Here is a 17,158-nt window from a genome sequence, read left to right on the forward strand (position 1 = left end):
TCCTGTACTTACTGGAGTTGAGAAGAATGAGAGGGGATTTATTTGAAACCTTTGAAATATTGAAAGGCCTAGATAGAGTGGATGTGGAGAGGATGTTTGCTATAGTGGGAGAGTCTAGGACCAGAGGGTACAGATAGAGTGGATGTGGAGAGGATGTTTGCTATAGTGAGAGAGTCTAGGACAAGAGGGTACAGATAGAGTGGATGTGGAGAGGATGTTTGCTATAGTGAGAGAGTCTAGGACCAGAGAGTACAGATAGAGTGGATGTGGAGAGGATGTTTGCTATAGTGGGAGAGTCTAGGACCAGAGGCACAGCCTCAGATTGTAGGGATGTCCATCAGAGAAGAGGAGAACTTCTTTAGCCAGAGGGTAGTGTATCTGTGGAATTCATTGCCACAAATGTCTGTGGAGGTCAAATCTTGGGGTATATTTAAAGTGGAGATTAATAGATTTTTAATTAGTCAGGGTGTCAAAGGTTACAGAGAGAAGGCAGGAGATTGGGGTTGAGAGGGAAAATAAATCAGCCATGATGGAATAGCAGAGCAGAGTGAATGGGCTGAATGGCCCAATGGTCTTATGTGTGACAAGTGATGGATTTAAAAATATTCTCTTTCTCAGGGATTGCGGGCAGAACTGAAAAGGTCGCAAGGGAAGATCTGTCAAGATTTCTTCAGGTGAGTGCGTTGGCCAGAGTTGTTTTGATGTTGTATAGTTAAAACATGATTGTATATAAAAATAACCAGTATTTCTACAGGAGCTTTTATCTACAGTATGACACATTATTTTGACAAACTTCTACAGGTGCACTATGGAGAGTACCCTGACTAGTTGCATCACAGCCTGGTATAGAAACACAAAAGCCCAGGAATAGAAAAGTCTAAGAAAGTGTGCGATGTGGCCCAGTCCATTCTCGGCAAAGTCCTCTCCACCATTGAACACATTTACAAGGAACACTGCCACATAAAATCAGCATGCGTCATCAAGAACCCCATCGTCCAGACCACGCTCTCTTCTCACTGCTGCCATCAGGCAGGATATACAGGAGCCACAGGACTCACACCACCAGCTTCAGGAACAGTTCTTATCCATCAACCGTCAGGCTCCTGAACCAGCATGGTAACCTCACTCACCTCTGAACTGATTCCACAACCTACAGACTCACTTTCCAGGATTCTACATCTCCTCTTCTCAGTGTTATTTAGTTATTGGCTCCCTTCCTGTTTACCCTGTATACCTCAGACTTGAGATGCAGCACTGAGTCATGTCACCTGCAGAAATTCTCTGATGACTCAGCAATAGTTGGCTGTATCAAGGGAGGACAGGAGGATGAATACAGGGCCCTGGTGGAGGACCCTGTCAAATGGTGCAAGCTGAATCATGGGCCCTTCTGGCTCTTCTAATTTCTTTCTTAAACTCCTTCCTGCTAGCCTTATAATCTTCTAGATGTCTATCAAACTGCTGAATATTGTTGCTTTTTGTTGTAGCTTCTGTCCAGACCAACACACTACAGCAAATTCCTAATGCATGTCAATGTGTATGGTGAATAGAGTTTATCCTGAACCACTGTCCCCTCTAACCTGCACCGTGCCTGGCCACGCAGTAACTGAAATGCTCCCACACACATAGCCTTCGTTGCTGCTCATCTGGAATTTTCTTTTATATAACATTCCATGCGGTTTTCAGGCCTTGTAAAAATTTCCTGCTCAAACCAATGGTTGATCTGCGCAGCTGTAAAAAGAAATGGGGGATGTTGTTCTTGACCTTTAACTAGAGACAATTTACAATAGTAAACACAGTGCACTGCAGATGCTGTGGTCAAATCAACACGTACAAAAAAGCTGGATGAACTCAGCAGGTCGGGCAGCATCCGTTGAAACGAGCAGTCAATGTTTCGGGCTGAGACCCTTCGTCAAGACTGAAGAAGGAGGGGGCAGGGGCCCTATAAAGAAGGTGGGGGGGGGAGGAGAAGGTGCCAGATGAAAAACCAATCAGAGAAAAGGTCAAGGGATGGGGGAGGGGAAGCAGGGAGGGGATAGGCAGGAGAGGTGAAGAAGGAATTTAAGGGGAAAGCACTATGGGTAGTAGAAGAAGGCAGAATCACGAGAGAGATGATAGGCAGCTAGAAGTTCATCCAGCTTGTTTGTACGTGTTGATTAGACCACAGCATCTGCAGTGTACTTTGTGTCTCTGTGGTAGTTCATGCAAAGGGCCATCTCTCTGTAGTTCTAGTTGTTTGTCCATTCACCACAGCCTCCAACACAGGCGCACTGATCATCTACTTTGTACTTTTGCCAGCAGCTGTAAGCTGGGTGTCACGAAATCCTCGCCTGGACGTGCCCTGAACCAACCGATCTGGTCTCCTACTTCCCTCCAGGTGGAAATAAGAGAGACTCAGAAGGTAAATCAGCTCAGTTTTTCTGACGTGTTCCTGATGTTTCCCCAGCGATCATTACAGAAGTTCTCATCCCCTCCCCCTCCGCCTGGTGATCACTACAGATGTTCCCTGAGTCCTGATGAAGGGCCTTTGCCCAACACGTTGACTGTTTATTACCCTTCATAGATGCTGCCTGACCTACTGAGTTCCTTCAGTTTCTTGTGTGTGTTGTCCTGGATTTCCAGCAGAATCTCTTGTGTTTAAGATGTTCCCTCTTCCCCCTCCACCTGGTGACTACTACAGATGTTCCTTCTCCTTGCCGCCTAGACCAATGCAGATGTTCCCTCCACCTGGTGCCCATGACAGATGTTCCCCCTCCTATATAGATAGGGTAAATGTAAGCAGGCTTTTTCCACTGAGGTTGGGTAAGACTAGGTCTCAAGGTCATGGGTTAAGGGTGAAAGGTGAAATGTTTAAGGGGAACATGGGGCAAACTTCTTTACTCAGAGGATGGTGAGAGCTGCCAGTACAAATTGTGGAAGCGGCTTTGATTTCAACATTTAAGAGGTATTTGGGTAGGTACATGAATAGGAGGGGATGGAGGGATATGGTCCAGCTGCAGGTCAATGGGACTAGGCAGATTAATAGTTTGCAATGGACTAGATGGGCAGAAGGGCCTACTTCAGTTCTGTGGTATTCTGTGACTCAATGACATTGGTTATCATAGATTGTTGTGTCTATTGACTGAACTCTGGATGTTGTGCCTTCAGCTGGAGGGGTGTGAGGCACTGCCTGACCCTGTCTGTGGACTGGTGCTACATAAAGACCAGGGAGATCATCTCCAGGAGATTCTCACTCACATAAAGGCCAAGCGACATGGCGCTCTGTTCCAGAGGACAGTTGATGAGCTGGTAAGTGCCAGTGGGCAAAGGCTGTGACTGATAACCCTGCTCCACTAGCCTGAGAGTGATAGGTTCTTGAATGGTGTGGGGACTAAGCGTTACAGGAATGTGTTTGAGGAAAAAGTAGCCATGATTGAATAGCAGAGCAGACTCGATGGACTGAATGGTCTCATTCTGCATCTGTATCCTACGGTCTGATGGCCAGATACCAGGAAAATTGGGAGTGAAGTGACACGGCAGTGTCAATATAGGACAATGCTTTACAGCGCCAGCTGGCACTGATCGGGGTTTGGCTCCTGCCACTGTCTATAAGTTCTCCCCGTGACCGCATCGGTTTCCTCCAGATACTCTGGTTTCCTGTCACAGTCCAAAGATGTAAGGGTTAGAGTTATTGAATTGTGGTATACCGTGTTGGCACTGGAAACACGGAGACACTTGTAGGCTGCCCTTTCTGATCTGATTTGACACAAAACAATGTGTTTCACTGTATATTTTGATGTGCACATGACAAATAAAGCTATTTTTTAATCCTATCTGCCCACACAGTTCCCTGTCCCTCTACACCCTGTCTGTCTAAATTCCTCTATAAGCATTGATATTGTATCTGCTTCAACCTCCCTTGCTAGCACATTCCAGGAACCTACCACTCTTCTGTGTATATAAAAAAAAATTGTCCTACACATCATCTTTAAAAGTCCTCCTCTCAACTTAAAACTATCCATCCACTGCTTGACAGTTCCACCCTGGGGAGAATGACTGACGGCTTGAAAATTTCAATCAGTGTTTGTAAACTTGTGAGATTAAGAGCTGCAAGGTCACGTTGCAGCTCCATAAAATGCTTGGAGAATTGTGTTCTGTTCTGGTTGCTTCATTGTAGGAAGGATCTGGAAGCTTTGGAGAGAGTGCGGAGGAGATTTACCAGGACAAGCGAGCATGTCTTATGAGGAAAGCTTGAGTGGACTAGGGCTTTTTTCTTAGAAGTGTAGGAGGATGAGATGTGACTTGATAGAGATGTGTGAGAGGTATAGACAGAGTGGACAGTCACATTCCAGTGACATTATGGGTTAGTGTAAGTGGGTTGTGGGCATGTTGTGTTGCTGTTGGAGGTGTAGACTGTCCCCAGCACATCCTCGGCCTGTGTTGGTCATTGATGTAAGCGACGGATTAACCTTTGGCGTCCGGTCAGCCGAGGGACCTGTTTCCATGCTGGGAGGCTCTGACTCCGACACATTGAGACAGAATTGCATGAAGAGCAGGAGACATAAGGCTGGAGATGGGAGATGGGAATAACCCATGGGGTCCAGCATGGACTCAGCTGCACTGCCGAGAGAGGTCATGACCCCCCTTTCCTCAACTTCAAAGTCAAAGGAAATTTATTTTCAAAGGATGTATATGTTACCATATACTATCCTGAGATTTATTTTCCTGCAGGCTTTCACAGGAATATAAATGATGCATTTTAAAGTATTGGCTCATGGGAGAATGAGGAGGTGGTAGATAGGAGTTACAGGTAGGCAGTCACCCATAGGTTGCAGGAGAGAGGTAACTGAGGAAACCCACGCAGTTACAGGGAGAAGTTACAAATTCCTTATGGACACTGGAGGGAACTGAAGCCGGGTTGCCTGTACTGTGAAGCATTATGCTGACCACTACAGCGCTGTGCTGCTCTACGATGGTAGCAACAAGAAGAGGACATGGTCTGGATGGTGGAGTCTTTGATGATGGATGCTGCTTTCCTGTGGCAGCACTCCTTGTAAATATGCTCAGTGATGGGGAGGCTGAGCTGCAACCAGTTGAGATACTCTCCACTGTACTTCTACACAAGTTAGTCAACGTGCTGAATCCATCAAACTTCTAAGAAAGGTGAAGTGCTGTTGTTCTTTGTAATGGCACTTCCCGATGGAGTCACTCCAGCTGCCCTCTGAGGCGGAGTATTCTGATGCCTACGGCTTTCCTGTAGCAAAGCTCGAGAGCAGGTCTGTTGGCCGATGTGTGACGTGGTCTTCTCCCTTTCCAGGTTGATCAGCTGAACGTCCATGCCGCTACCTTCATGACGCTGCTGCGACGGATGGAGACTGGGCAACAGCTGAATGTTCAGGTAACTGTCAGCAGGGGGCAGCGACGGGCCAGGAAACCACTCAATCCCTCGTTCTGGTTCAAGTTCAAGTTCACTCGCATACCACCAAATGAAACAACATTCCTCTGGACCAAGCTGCACAACACGGTACATATCATTCACACATAACACATAAAGTAATATACCTCTAGTAAATTAACAAATAATCAGGTGCACTTGTGACACAAGTTAAAAAGTAAACAGTATAGCTCTACTGGCACCTGATACGTGATGAGACCTGGGTGGTGACAGGGAGTTCTGTAGCCTCACGGCCTGTGGGAAGGAGCTGCATCTCATCCTAGCAGTCTTTCTCCTAATGCTACGGTATCTCCTGCCTGATGGTAGGGGGTCAAAGAGATTGTTGGAAGGATGGGAGGGATCATTGACAATGCTAAGGGCCCAGGAGATAAGTATCTCCGATGGGTGGCGGAGAGACCCGATGATCCTCTCAGCAGTCGTCACAATCCTTTGTCGGGTCTTGTGGTTAGATTCCTTGCAATTTCCATGCCAGAAGGTGACGCAGCTGGTCAGGACACTCGAAGGTGCTGCTGTACAAACTTGTGTTGGATACAGGATCGATGTTCTGGTAATCCGCTCTCCGACTGTTTGGAAATCCCAGCAGCTCGACATCTGGCTCACTGGATTTTCCCATGCTCTCTTAAAACTTACAGGGACACAGTTTCCTGCACTGTCTCAAATCTCTCACTGGAAAATTTATCACACTATAAAACCCGTGAATTCAAGTTCAAGACCAGGTTTAATTGTCACTCAACCACACACATGAATGCAGCCAAATGAAAGAGTGTTCATCCAGGGACAGAACCACAGTCACACACAGCACACAGCACAAATAATTGTGATTCCAGAAAAAGATACAGTTACAAAAATAAACAATGATGATAATAATACAGCCCGTCACGGTGATGGTGTGTGGATGTTGTCCTGGAGCCACGGTTCTGGAAGAATATGCCACAGCAGTTCCTCATCTCTCCCAAGTGCAGCCGCAGATGAACACAATCCAGAATGAAAGGTATTAGGAGTTATCCAGAGTAATGTCCAATAATCCCAAAAATCTTCCAGTCGGCCATCTCCAAAGTCTTGGGAGTGCTGGATTATTGGAGTTTCCCTGTCCCTGTGTTTATCTGCAGTCTAGCTGTTGCGTTCCTTGTACCTAATCTTCAAGTAAACGTCTTAAACTGTGCTGACCCTGTCTGGAGATTGAGGGAATGTTGTATTGTGGTAAGCACACGTCAGTCATCTCCTGCCACACTGAGGCCACTCTCGGGGTGGAGGAGCAACACCACATATTCCCTCTGGGTAGCCTCCAACCTGATGTCCTGAACATTGACTTTGCCAGCTTCTGGTGTCGTGGTTTTTCGTGCTTTTCAAATGACCAGGAGACGCAGAAAATTCTTCAAGAAGGGTTAAACTTTAATTTGCAAATCAAAGTTGAGACAGTCATTGAGCTAGTCGCTGATTGCCTACCGATTCTCGGACACAGCCGCTTTTTAAAGCAATCTCCTGGTTTAGTTGCATTAACATATCCAAGCGGTCTACAGGTGCATATCACAGTACATCCGTTACTATTGTTTTTACCTATTGACTTATTCATGTTCTAGTCTGACTACATAGCTTTAATTACACAGCAGACAAGTTCAAAGCAAAATATCTCTTAGCTACCTTTTATTAACACATATTGTCTCCTACATAGCTTTAGTTACACAGCCAACAAGTTCAAAGCAAAACAACTCTTAGCTACCTTTTATTAACACATATTGTCGTCTACATTCAATTGGATACATGCAGAGCCCATAGCAAACTTCAGAGCTGACTACCTCTGATTAGCATATATTAACACATCATTGTCTTTTAGCATTTCACACAGTTTTGGTTACACAGCAAATAATGCAAGTTTAGCACATAGCCAACTTCAAAGCTGGCGACCTCCCCCTAGCATATACCAACACACCATTGTCTCTAGCATTCCACATAGTTTTTAGCATTAAGTTTTATACTCCATAATATTTTATACTCCAATACTGGTGATTTCTCCCCTTTCCCCCTCTCTCTTTTTCACCTCCATTCTGTCTCCCTCTCACCCATTAACTTCTCCTCATCTGCTGATTACCTCCCTCTGCTGCCTCTCCTCCTTCCCTTTCTCCGGTGGTCCCCTATCCCCTCCTATCAGATTCCCTTTGCCTTTTCCACCCATCACCTGCCAGCTTCTTACTTCATCTCTCCCTCCCCCACCCACCTGGTCTCACCCATCACCTGCCAACTTGTCCTCCTTCCCCTCCTCCCATTTCTTATTCTGGCTTCTTCCCCCTTCCTCTCCAATCCTGATGACGGGTCTTGCCCGAAGCATCGACTCTTCATTCCCCTCCATAGGTGCTGTCTGACCTTAAGGACTTAGGTTGAAGGTGAGAGGACAGTTTAAGGGAGGTTAATGGAGCAGATTTAATTTTATGCAGAGAATGATGGGTGTTGCTAGGGGTGGTGATGGAAACAGATTTCCCCCTCTGAAATACAATGCCTCCTCAGTACCGTCTCTCTGACAACAGTGGTGTTCAAGAGAATCATCGTCAGATTTATTATCACTGACAACTGCCGTGCAATTTGTTGCTTTGAGGTGACAGTACATTACAATACATGTAAAATAACTATAAATTACAATAAAAATATATAAAAATATAGGTAGTAGAGAAAAATAGTGAGGAGGTGGTGTTCATGGTCCATTCAGAAATCTGATAATGGAGGGGAAGAAGCTGTTCCTAAACCGTTGAGTGTGTGTCTTCAGGCTCCTGTACCCCTCTCTGATAGTAGCAATGTCCTGGGCGACAGGGGTCCTTAATGATGGCAGCTGCGTTTTTGAGTCATCACCTTTTGAAGCTGGGGAGGCTGGTACCCATAAGGGAGCTGGCTGAGTTTGCAACCACCCTCTGCAGCTTTTTCCGATCTTGTGCAGTGCCCCCTCCATATCAGTGGGAAATACAACATGTTAGAATACTCTTTAGACAGATGCATAAACAAGCATATGAGGATATATGATGTGATTAGTTTAAATTGGTATGAATCGTGTACTGGCAGATTGGTATGGTGGTTGGTACCGATGTTGTGGGCTGAAGGTCCTACAGGAACTGTGAACTCACTCAGCTCTGAGCTGTGCTCCTGACGGGTGAGTAGGCCTTGGATCCAGGAACTGTGCTCCTGACGGGTGAGTAGGCCTTGGATCCAGGAACTGTGCTCCTGATGGGTGAGTAGGCCTTGATTCCAGGAACTGTGCTCCTGACCGGTGAGTAGGCCTTGGGTCCAGGAACTGTGCTCCTGACGGGTGAGTAGGCCTTGGATCCAGGAACTGTGCTCCTGACGGGTGAGTAGGCCTTGGATCCAGGAACTGTGCTCCTGACGGGTGAGTAGGCCTTGGATCCAGGAACTGTGCTCCTGATGGGTGAGTAGGCCTTGGATCCAGGAACTGTGCTCCTGACGGGTGAGTAGGCCTTGGATCCAACTGCTGGAATGTAACTGACCCCTCCTTTCTGTGACCCTCTCCGCAGGACTTGAGGCTGGAGCTGGAACAGACGATGCAGGCCGTTGTACGGAAACTTCACCTCCTGGCCCCGGTTAAGGACTCCTGGGATGAATCCATGGAGGCACTGGAAGTGGCCTGTGTGCGGTGTCAGCAGGACTACATCAACGCCAAGCAGAACCTGGCCAATATGTACGTTAACTCATTAACCCAAGCATCCTAAGCTCACTTCACACCTCAGTGATGGGTTACCATAAAACAACTGATAAGCACAAGCAATTCTACAGATGGTGGAAATCCAGAGCAACACTCACAAAATGCCGGAATAACTCAGCTGGTCAGTCAGCATCTATGAAGGTGATATTTTGGGCCGAGACCCTTCTTCAGTACTTCACCAGAGAGAGTGAGTGAGTGGGATGGAAGGAGGGAAAAGAGAGAACTGGGGTTCTCTACCTCTTCAGAATACCATAACATATAGGTGCAGAATTAGGCCATTTGGTCCATTGAGTCTGCTCTGCCATTTAATCATGGCTGATCTAATTTTCCTCTCAGACCCAATCTCCTGCTTTCTCCGCGTATCCCTTTGTGCCCTGACCAATCAACCTGAATCAAGCTGCTCCTGAATCATTGGTGTGTGTCTTCAGGTCCCTGATGGTAGCAATGAGAAGAGGGTTCCCTGAGTGACAGGGGCCCTTAATGATGGATGCCAACTTTTTAAGGCACTGCCTTCTGAAGGTGTCCTCGATTCTGGGTAGGCTGGTATCCATGATGGAACTGACTGAGTTTACAACTTTCTGCAGCTTTTTCTGATCCTGTGCAGTGGCCCCTCCGTACCAGACAGTGATACAACCGGTTAGAATGGTCTAAAGCACATCTGAGAGTAAGGTTTTCACTCAGAGGCGGTAGGTACATGGAACACCCGGTGAAGGGTCTCAGCCCGAAACGTCGACAGTTTATTCCTCGCCATAGATGCTGCCTGACCTGCTGAGTTCCTCCAGCATCATGTGTGTGTTAATATGGGATAAGTTGCAGAGGAATTGGTAGATGTTCAAAGATCTTGCCAGGTTCACATTTAGGAATGATTTAGAGACAATACCATAAAACATAGGAGAAGAATTAGACCATTTGGCCCATCGAGTCTGCTCTGCCTTTCCATCATGGCTGATTTATTATTCATTTCAACCCCATTCTTCTGCTTTATCCCCGTATCCTTTGATGCCCTGACTAATCAAGAACCTTCACTTTAAATGTACACAATGACTTTGGCCTCCACAGACTTCCATGGGAATGAATTCCACAGAGTCACCACCCTCTGGCTAAAGAAATTCTTCATCTCTGTTCTAAATGGACCTCCCTCTATTCTGAGGCTGGGCCATCTGGTCCTAGACTCCCCCATTGTAGGAAATATTCTCTGCACTTCCACTCTATCAAGACCTTTCAATAGTTGATAGGTTGCAATGAGATTCCCCCCACCCCATTCTTCTAAACTCCAGTGAGTACAGGTCCAGAGCCATCAAACGCTCCTCATACAAGACATGGGTCAAACGCAGGAGAATGGGCATGATGGTCATCTTGGTCAGCGGGGAAGAGTTGGGGCAGAGGACCAGTATCACTTTGTGAATCTACAATGCGCAGGCTCTTTGGTTCCGTGTGTGTAGCCTCCTGTTAAAGGTGTTGTTGCCTCAATCAGATTGCGGGAGCTGGAGCTTGAGAAGGTGCTCAGAGAAGAGGCTGAAGAGCACGCAGCTGAGGCTGAACAGAGGGCGGAGGAAGCCTGGCTCGAGGCAAAGGCTGTCAGCGGTAGATCCCTTGCAAGCAGGAAACTCAAAGAGTCGGAGGAGAAGCGGGCTGAGAGGGAAGAACAGTCATGTTCTCTGGAGCTCCAGGTTCGATGTCTGGGTGCTGAGGCTGACGCAGAGAGTGGCAAGGTCAAGAGGGAGATGGCAGAGGCCTTGGAGGCAGCTGAGGCGAGAGCGCAGGCTTCTGAGGCTAAGTCCAGCGAGGTGGTGAGGAAGCTGGAGGAACGAGAGCGAGAGGCGGCTGCGGAAGGAGCGAGGGCCGCACGCTGCCTGGCTGAGGCGGAGGGGCTGAGAGAAGAGGTGGAGAGGCTGAAGACGCAGGCTGCGGAGTCGCTCCTTGACTCCACCCGGAGGATTCGCACCCTGGAAGAGCAGGTGGCCACACTGTCACAGGAGCTGGCGGCTGCCCAGCAGGATGTCTCTGCAGCACAGCACAGGGCAGCCGTGGCAGAGGCGGGGCTGGCGGCTGCCACGGTTGGGCGTCCCGGGACTGAAGGCCAAAGGAAGGTGACAGCAGCAGATGCAGGTGAAACCGAGCAGGTAGGTGGGCAGACTACATGAGCTTCCGTCTGCCTGAATTTGACCTGACTCCCTGTCTTCACACTACTACCATCAGGCACGAGGTCCATTTCAAAGTTCAAAGTACATTTATGTCACCATATACAACCCTGAGATTCATTATCTTGCGGACGTTCACAGTAAATACAAAGAAACACAATAGAATCAATGAAAGGCTTCATGCAACAGGAAGATAAACCACCAGTATGCAACAAAAGACAACAAACTGTGCAAATACAAAAAGAAACAAGAAATGATACTAATTATTATATATAAATAAGCAATAAATATCAAGAACATGAGATGAAGAGTCTTAGAAAGTGAGTCCATAGGTTGTGGGAACAGTTCAGTGATGGGGCGAGTGAGGTTATCCCCTCTGGTTCAAGAGCCTGATGGTTGAGGGCCTGTAGCCATCGGGCTCCTGGACCGGCTTCATTTGCCTCAGGATTGAACTGACTCTGCAGCTCTGGACTTACCTTTAGGGGTTCTAGCTCATGTTCTGCCTGTTATTTGCTTACATTTTTTGAACTAGTAGGTAGCTGTTGATCCCAGGGGATCACAGGTTTGCCCCTCTGGTGGATTGTGTGAGAAGATTTGAAGAACCAGCTGTTGCCCATGCAGGGGGCTCCCCCTCTCCACGTCACTGATGTATCCAAGGGAGGGGCAGGTACTGATACAGCTTGGCACCAGTGTCGTCACAGAGGTTGTAAACAACGTCAAACTGCCTTAGGGATCCCGGCTCCGGATTTCTTCCTCGGGGTTTACTCCTGAAGCCTTTCCCATGGGTGGGTACGGCCGCAAAGCAGCGGAGGTTTAAAATCAGAGTTTTCCTTCTCCTAGGTGGGCTGCCGTCCAAGACTGACAAGCCCCACCTGTCTGACGCAACTGGTTTTGAGGCACCAGTGGTCTGCCTTTGCCCCTTCTCTTGTCTAGAAGACCATAAGATATAGGAGCAGAAGTAGGCCATTCGACCCATCGTCTGCTCCGCCATTCAATCATGGGCTGATCCAATTCTTCCAGTCGTCCCCACTCCCCTGCTTTCACCCCATACCCTTTGATGCCCTGGCTAATCAAGAACCTATCTATCTCTGCCTTAAATGCACCCAATGACTTGGCCAGTAGAAACAGTTCTGCCAGGCCTTGTAGCTATGCCACACATGAAGGCCGAGAGTTGGACTTGGTTTTCAGAGGCTATTAGAGTCACACTCCATTTGGAGCACTTTATAGGTAGTGGGAGCTTATCCCCACTACCACCCCCCGGCTATGACAACCTTAGGAACCATTTTTGAACTATTGGCAAGATTTGTCCACTTTTGCATGTTGGATGTTTGTTGGTCTTTGTTGCACGTGTTTTTTGTGAATTCTATTGTATTTATTTGTTTTGCTGATGCCTGCAAGAAGACGAATCTCGAGGTTGTATATGGTGCACATAGTTTGACAATAAATTTGAACTTTGACCTTTGGCCCTAACACTAGATGTTCCCGAGGGCTCCCAGAGCAGGATGGGGCGGTACAGGTCTTTCACCCAACCAGTCCATGTCGAACATGGTGACCAATGTGATCACCAGACAACGTTATCTGTTTGATGACCCCAATTTTTTGTCCCACAAACTACTCCTTCCATGTTAGCTTACGAGATGGTAGGCCAGAGACAAGACCCAATTTCCCTCATTCAGTCCATATCTCTCCAAGCACCCATTCTCTATGTACCCACCGAAGTACTTCTTAAATGATGCTATCGTACTCTAGTATGAGAAGATAGATCCTTGACCTCACAATCTACCTCGTTTTGGCCTTGCACCTTATTGTTGCTGTACTGCATTTTCTCTGTAACTGTAACAGTTTAATCTGTTACTGTTTTACCTTGTTCTACCTCAGTGTATAGAACACAGAAAACTCCACAATGTTGTGCCAACCTTTCCACCTCCGAAAGTGTAAGATCAATCTAACACTTCCCTCCTGCACAGACCTCCATTTTTCTTACATCCATGTGCCTATCTAAGAGTTTTTAAAATCTCCTTAATGTATCTGCCCTTAGAAGGTACAGGAGCCTTAGGGCTCCCACCACTAGGTTCAGGGGCAGTTATTACCCCTCAACCATTGGGATCTTGAAACAAAGGGGATAATTTCACTTGCTCCATCACTGAACTGTTCCCATAACCTATGGACTCACTTTCAAGGACTTAGGATCTCATGTTCTCGGTATTTATTGCTTATTTATTTATTTTCTTTTGGATTTGCACGATTTGTTGTCTTTTGCACATTGGTTGTTTGTCCGTTCTGTCAGGTGCAGTCTTTCATTGATTTTATTGTGTTTCCTGGATTTCCCGAGTATGCTTACAAGAAGGCAAATCTCAGGGTTGTATATGGTGACATATATATACTTTGAAAATAAATGTGTTTTGAACTTAGAGCCCCCACTTCCGGCAGGGCGTTCCACACACCCTGCATTCCCCCCTCTACTTTCCTCAGATCATCTTAAAATTATGCCCCCTCTTATTAGCCATTTCCACTCTGGGAAAAACTCTTTGGCTGACCACTCTATCTATGGCTTTTATCATCCTGTACATCTCTATCAAGTCACCTCACATCCAAAGAGAAAAGCCCAAGCTCACTCAGCATATCTTCATAAGACATGGTCCCTGAGGAAGGCACAGCTTTTCCCGCGTGCTGTGGTTTCCTCCCACAATCCAAAGGCATACCGGGTAGGTTAGTTGGTGGTTGTAAGATGCCCCGTGATTAGACTAGGGTTAAACTGGGGGTTGCCAGGCATTGTGGCAGGAAGTGTTGGAAGGGCCTGTTCGACTCTGTATCTCAGGTGCCCTGACTGATGAAGGCCAGTGTGAAAAACAGGATTTCACTTCCTTGTCTGCCTGTGAGACCTCTCTTAAATGACTATGCACTTGTACTCCTCTTGCATACGAAGGATGTAAGTGATGAAGTCAATTCAATTCAATACTCCTAGGTTGCGCTGTCGCATTACACTCCCTGTGCTCTACCTTTCAAGTGAAACGGAGGATTCTCAGCAGACCAGGCAGCTGCTACGGTGAGAGAATGAGAGAACCAGAATTCATGTTTCAGATCAACAACCTTCCCTGCGAACCTGTCGAACTGAGAGTTGAAACGAGTGTCTGTGGATGGTGTTGAGGTTTGGAACTCTCAGGATACAGCTTGGTTAACATGGATTGAGAGAAAAGCTGTGACATGTTAAAGGGGCTGAATTGTCTGGTGGAGTTTGGTACGGATCCTTCGGCTGAGCAGTTTTTCCCTTGCCGCATTAAAGAAAAAGATGAAGATTCACTTTATTTGTCTTGTGTATGGTGACGGTGAAATGCGTCATTTTGCATCAATGACCGGCAGTCTGAGGATGTGCTGGGGGCAGCCGGCGAGTGTTGCCACACTTCTGGCGCCAACATATGGCCCACAACTCACTAACCCTAACCCCGACGTCTTTTGACTGTGGGAGTAAGCCAGAGTACACAGAGGAAACCCACGCCATAAGGGGAGAACATTGAAACTGCTCAGAAACAGTGGTGGACATTGAACCCTAATTGCTGGTACTGCAAAGCGTAGCACTACCCACTACGCTACTGCGCTGCCCGATCCTTCCATACCTCGCCTGTTTAACTATCTGTCAATATAGTGACTGTATCTGATTCCACCAGCCCCTCTGGCACTGAGCTCCTGGCATCACCATCCCCTCTGGCAGCGAGCTCTTGGCATCACCATCCCCTCTGGCACTGAGCTCCTGGCATCACCATCCCCTCTGGCACCGAGCTCCTGGCATCATCATCCCCTCTGGCACTGAGCTCCTGGCATCACCATCCCCTCTGGCACTGAGCTCCTGGCATCATCATCCCCTCTGGCACTGAGCTCCTGGCATCACCATCCCCTCTGGCACCGAGCTCCTGGCATCATCATCCCCTCTGGCAGTGAGCTCCTGGCATCACCATCCCCTCTGGCACCGAGCTCCTGGCATCACCATCCCCTCTGGCAGCGAGCTCTTGGCATCACCATCCCCTCTGGCACTGAGCTCCTGGCATCACCATCCCCTCTGGCAGTGAGCTCCTGGCATCACCATCCCCTCTGGCAGCGAGCTCTTGGCATCACCATCCCCTCTGGCACTGAGCTCCTGGCATCACCATCCCCTCTGGCAGCGAGCTCCTGGCATCACCACCCCCTCTGGCAGTGAGCTGGCATCACCATCCCCTCTGGCACTGAGCTCCTGGCATCACCATCCCCTCTGGCAGTGAGCTCCTGGCATCACCATCCCCTCTGGCAGTGAGCTCCTGGCATCACCATCCCCTCTGGCACTGAGCTCCTGGCATCACCATCCCCTCTGGCAGTGAGCTCCTGGCATCACCATCCCCTCTGGCAGTGAGCTCCTGGCATCACCATCCCCTCTGGCAGCGAGCTCCTGGCATCACCACCCCCTCTGGCAGTGAGCTGGCATCACCATCCCCTCTGGCACTGAGCTCCTGGCATCACCATCCGCTCTGGCACTGAGCTCCTGGCATCATCATCCCCTCTGGCACCGAGCTGGCATCATCATCCCCTCTGGCAGCGAGCTCCTGGCATCACCATCCCCTCTGGCACCGAGCTCCTGGCATCACCATCCCCTCTGGCAGCGAGCTCCTGGCATCACCATCCCCTGTGGCACTGAGCTCCTGGCATCATCATCCCCTCTGGCACCGAGCTGGCATCATCATCCCCTCTGGCAGCGAGCTCCTGGCATCACCATCCCCTCTGGCACCGAGCTCCTGGCATCACCATCCCCTCTGGCACCGAGCTCCTGGCATCACCATCCCCTCTGGCACCGAGCTCCTGGCATCACCATCCCCTCTGGCAGCGAGCTCCTGGCATCACCATCCCCTGTGGCACTGAGCTCCTGGCATCATCATCCCCTCTGGCACCGAGCTCCTGGCATCACCACCCCTCTGGCAGTGAGCTCCTGGCATCACCATCCCCTCTGGCAGTGAGCTCCTGGCATCACCATCCCCTCTGGCAGCGAGCTGGCATCACCACCCCCTCTGGCAGCGAGCTCCTGGCATCACCATCCCCTCTGTCACTGAGCTCCTGGCATCACCATCCCCTCTGTCACCGAGCTCCTGGCATCACCATCCCCTCTGGCAGTGAGCTCCTGGCATCACCATCCCCTCTGGCAGTGAGCTCCTGGCATCACCATCCCCTCTGGCAGTGAGCTCCTGGCATCACCATCCCCTCTGGCAGTGAGCTGGCATCATCATCCCCTCTGTCACCGAGCTCCTGGCATCACCATCCCCTCTGGCAGTGAGCTCCTGGCATCACCATCCCCTCTGGCAGTGAGCTGGCATCACCACCCCCTCTGGCAGCGAGCTCCTGGCATCACCATCCCCTCTGTCACTGAGCTCCTGGCATCACCATCCCCTCTGTCACCGAGCTCCTGGCATCACCATCCCCTCTGGCAGTGAGCTCCTGGCATCACCATCCCCTCTGGCAGCGAGCTCCTGGCATCACCACCCCCTCTGGCAGTGAGCTGGCATCACCACCCCCTCTGGCAGCAAGCTCCTGGCATCACCCACTCTCTGGCAGTGAGCTCCTGGCATCACCATCCCCTCTGTCACTGAGCTCCTGGCATCACCACCCCCTCTGGCAGCGAGCTGGCATCATCATCCCCTCTGGCAGCGAGCTCCTGGCATCACCATCCCCTCTGGCACCGAGCTCCTGGCATCACCATCCCCTCTGGCAGTGAGCTCCTGGCATCACCACCCCCTCTGGCACCGAGCTCCTGGCATCACCATCCCCTCTGGCACTGAGCTCCTGGCATCACCACCCCCTCTGGCAGTGAGCTCCTGTCATCACCACCCCCTCTGGCACCGAGCTCCTGGCATCACCATCCCCTCT

The 17,158-nt window shown here is 49.2% G+C and overlaps 1 protein-coding gene across 1 annotated transcript in view; it reads left to right on the top strand.

Moving 5' to 3' along the window:
* LOC140729866 (uncharacterized) overlaps window positions 1–17,158 on the top strand; it is a 112,530-nt gene that overhangs the window by 79,449 nt on the left and 15,923 nt on the right. The window contains exons 13-18 of the mRNA XM_073050075.1: window positions 619–674; window positions 2,299–2,398; window positions 3,145–3,285; window positions 5,294–5,374; window positions 8,947–9,110; window positions 10,609–11,257. Of these exons, the coding sequence (XP_072906176.1) occupies window positions 619–674; window positions 2,299–2,398; window positions 3,145–3,285; window positions 5,294–5,374; window positions 8,947–9,110; window positions 10,609–11,257 (1,191 nt within the window). The remainder of the gene's footprint in view (window positions 1–618; window positions 675–2,298; window positions 2,399–3,144; window positions 3,286–5,293; window positions 5,375–8,946; window positions 9,111–10,608; window positions 11,258–17,158) is intronic.

Source organism: Hemitrygon akajei, chromosome 6 (genome assembly GCF_048418815.1).
Source record: "Hemitrygon akajei chromosome 6, sHemAka1.3, whole genome shotgun sequence".
Classification (NCBI taxonomy): Eukaryota; Metazoa; Chordata; class Chondrichthyes; order Myliobatiformes; family Dasyatidae; genus Hemitrygon; species Hemitrygon akajei.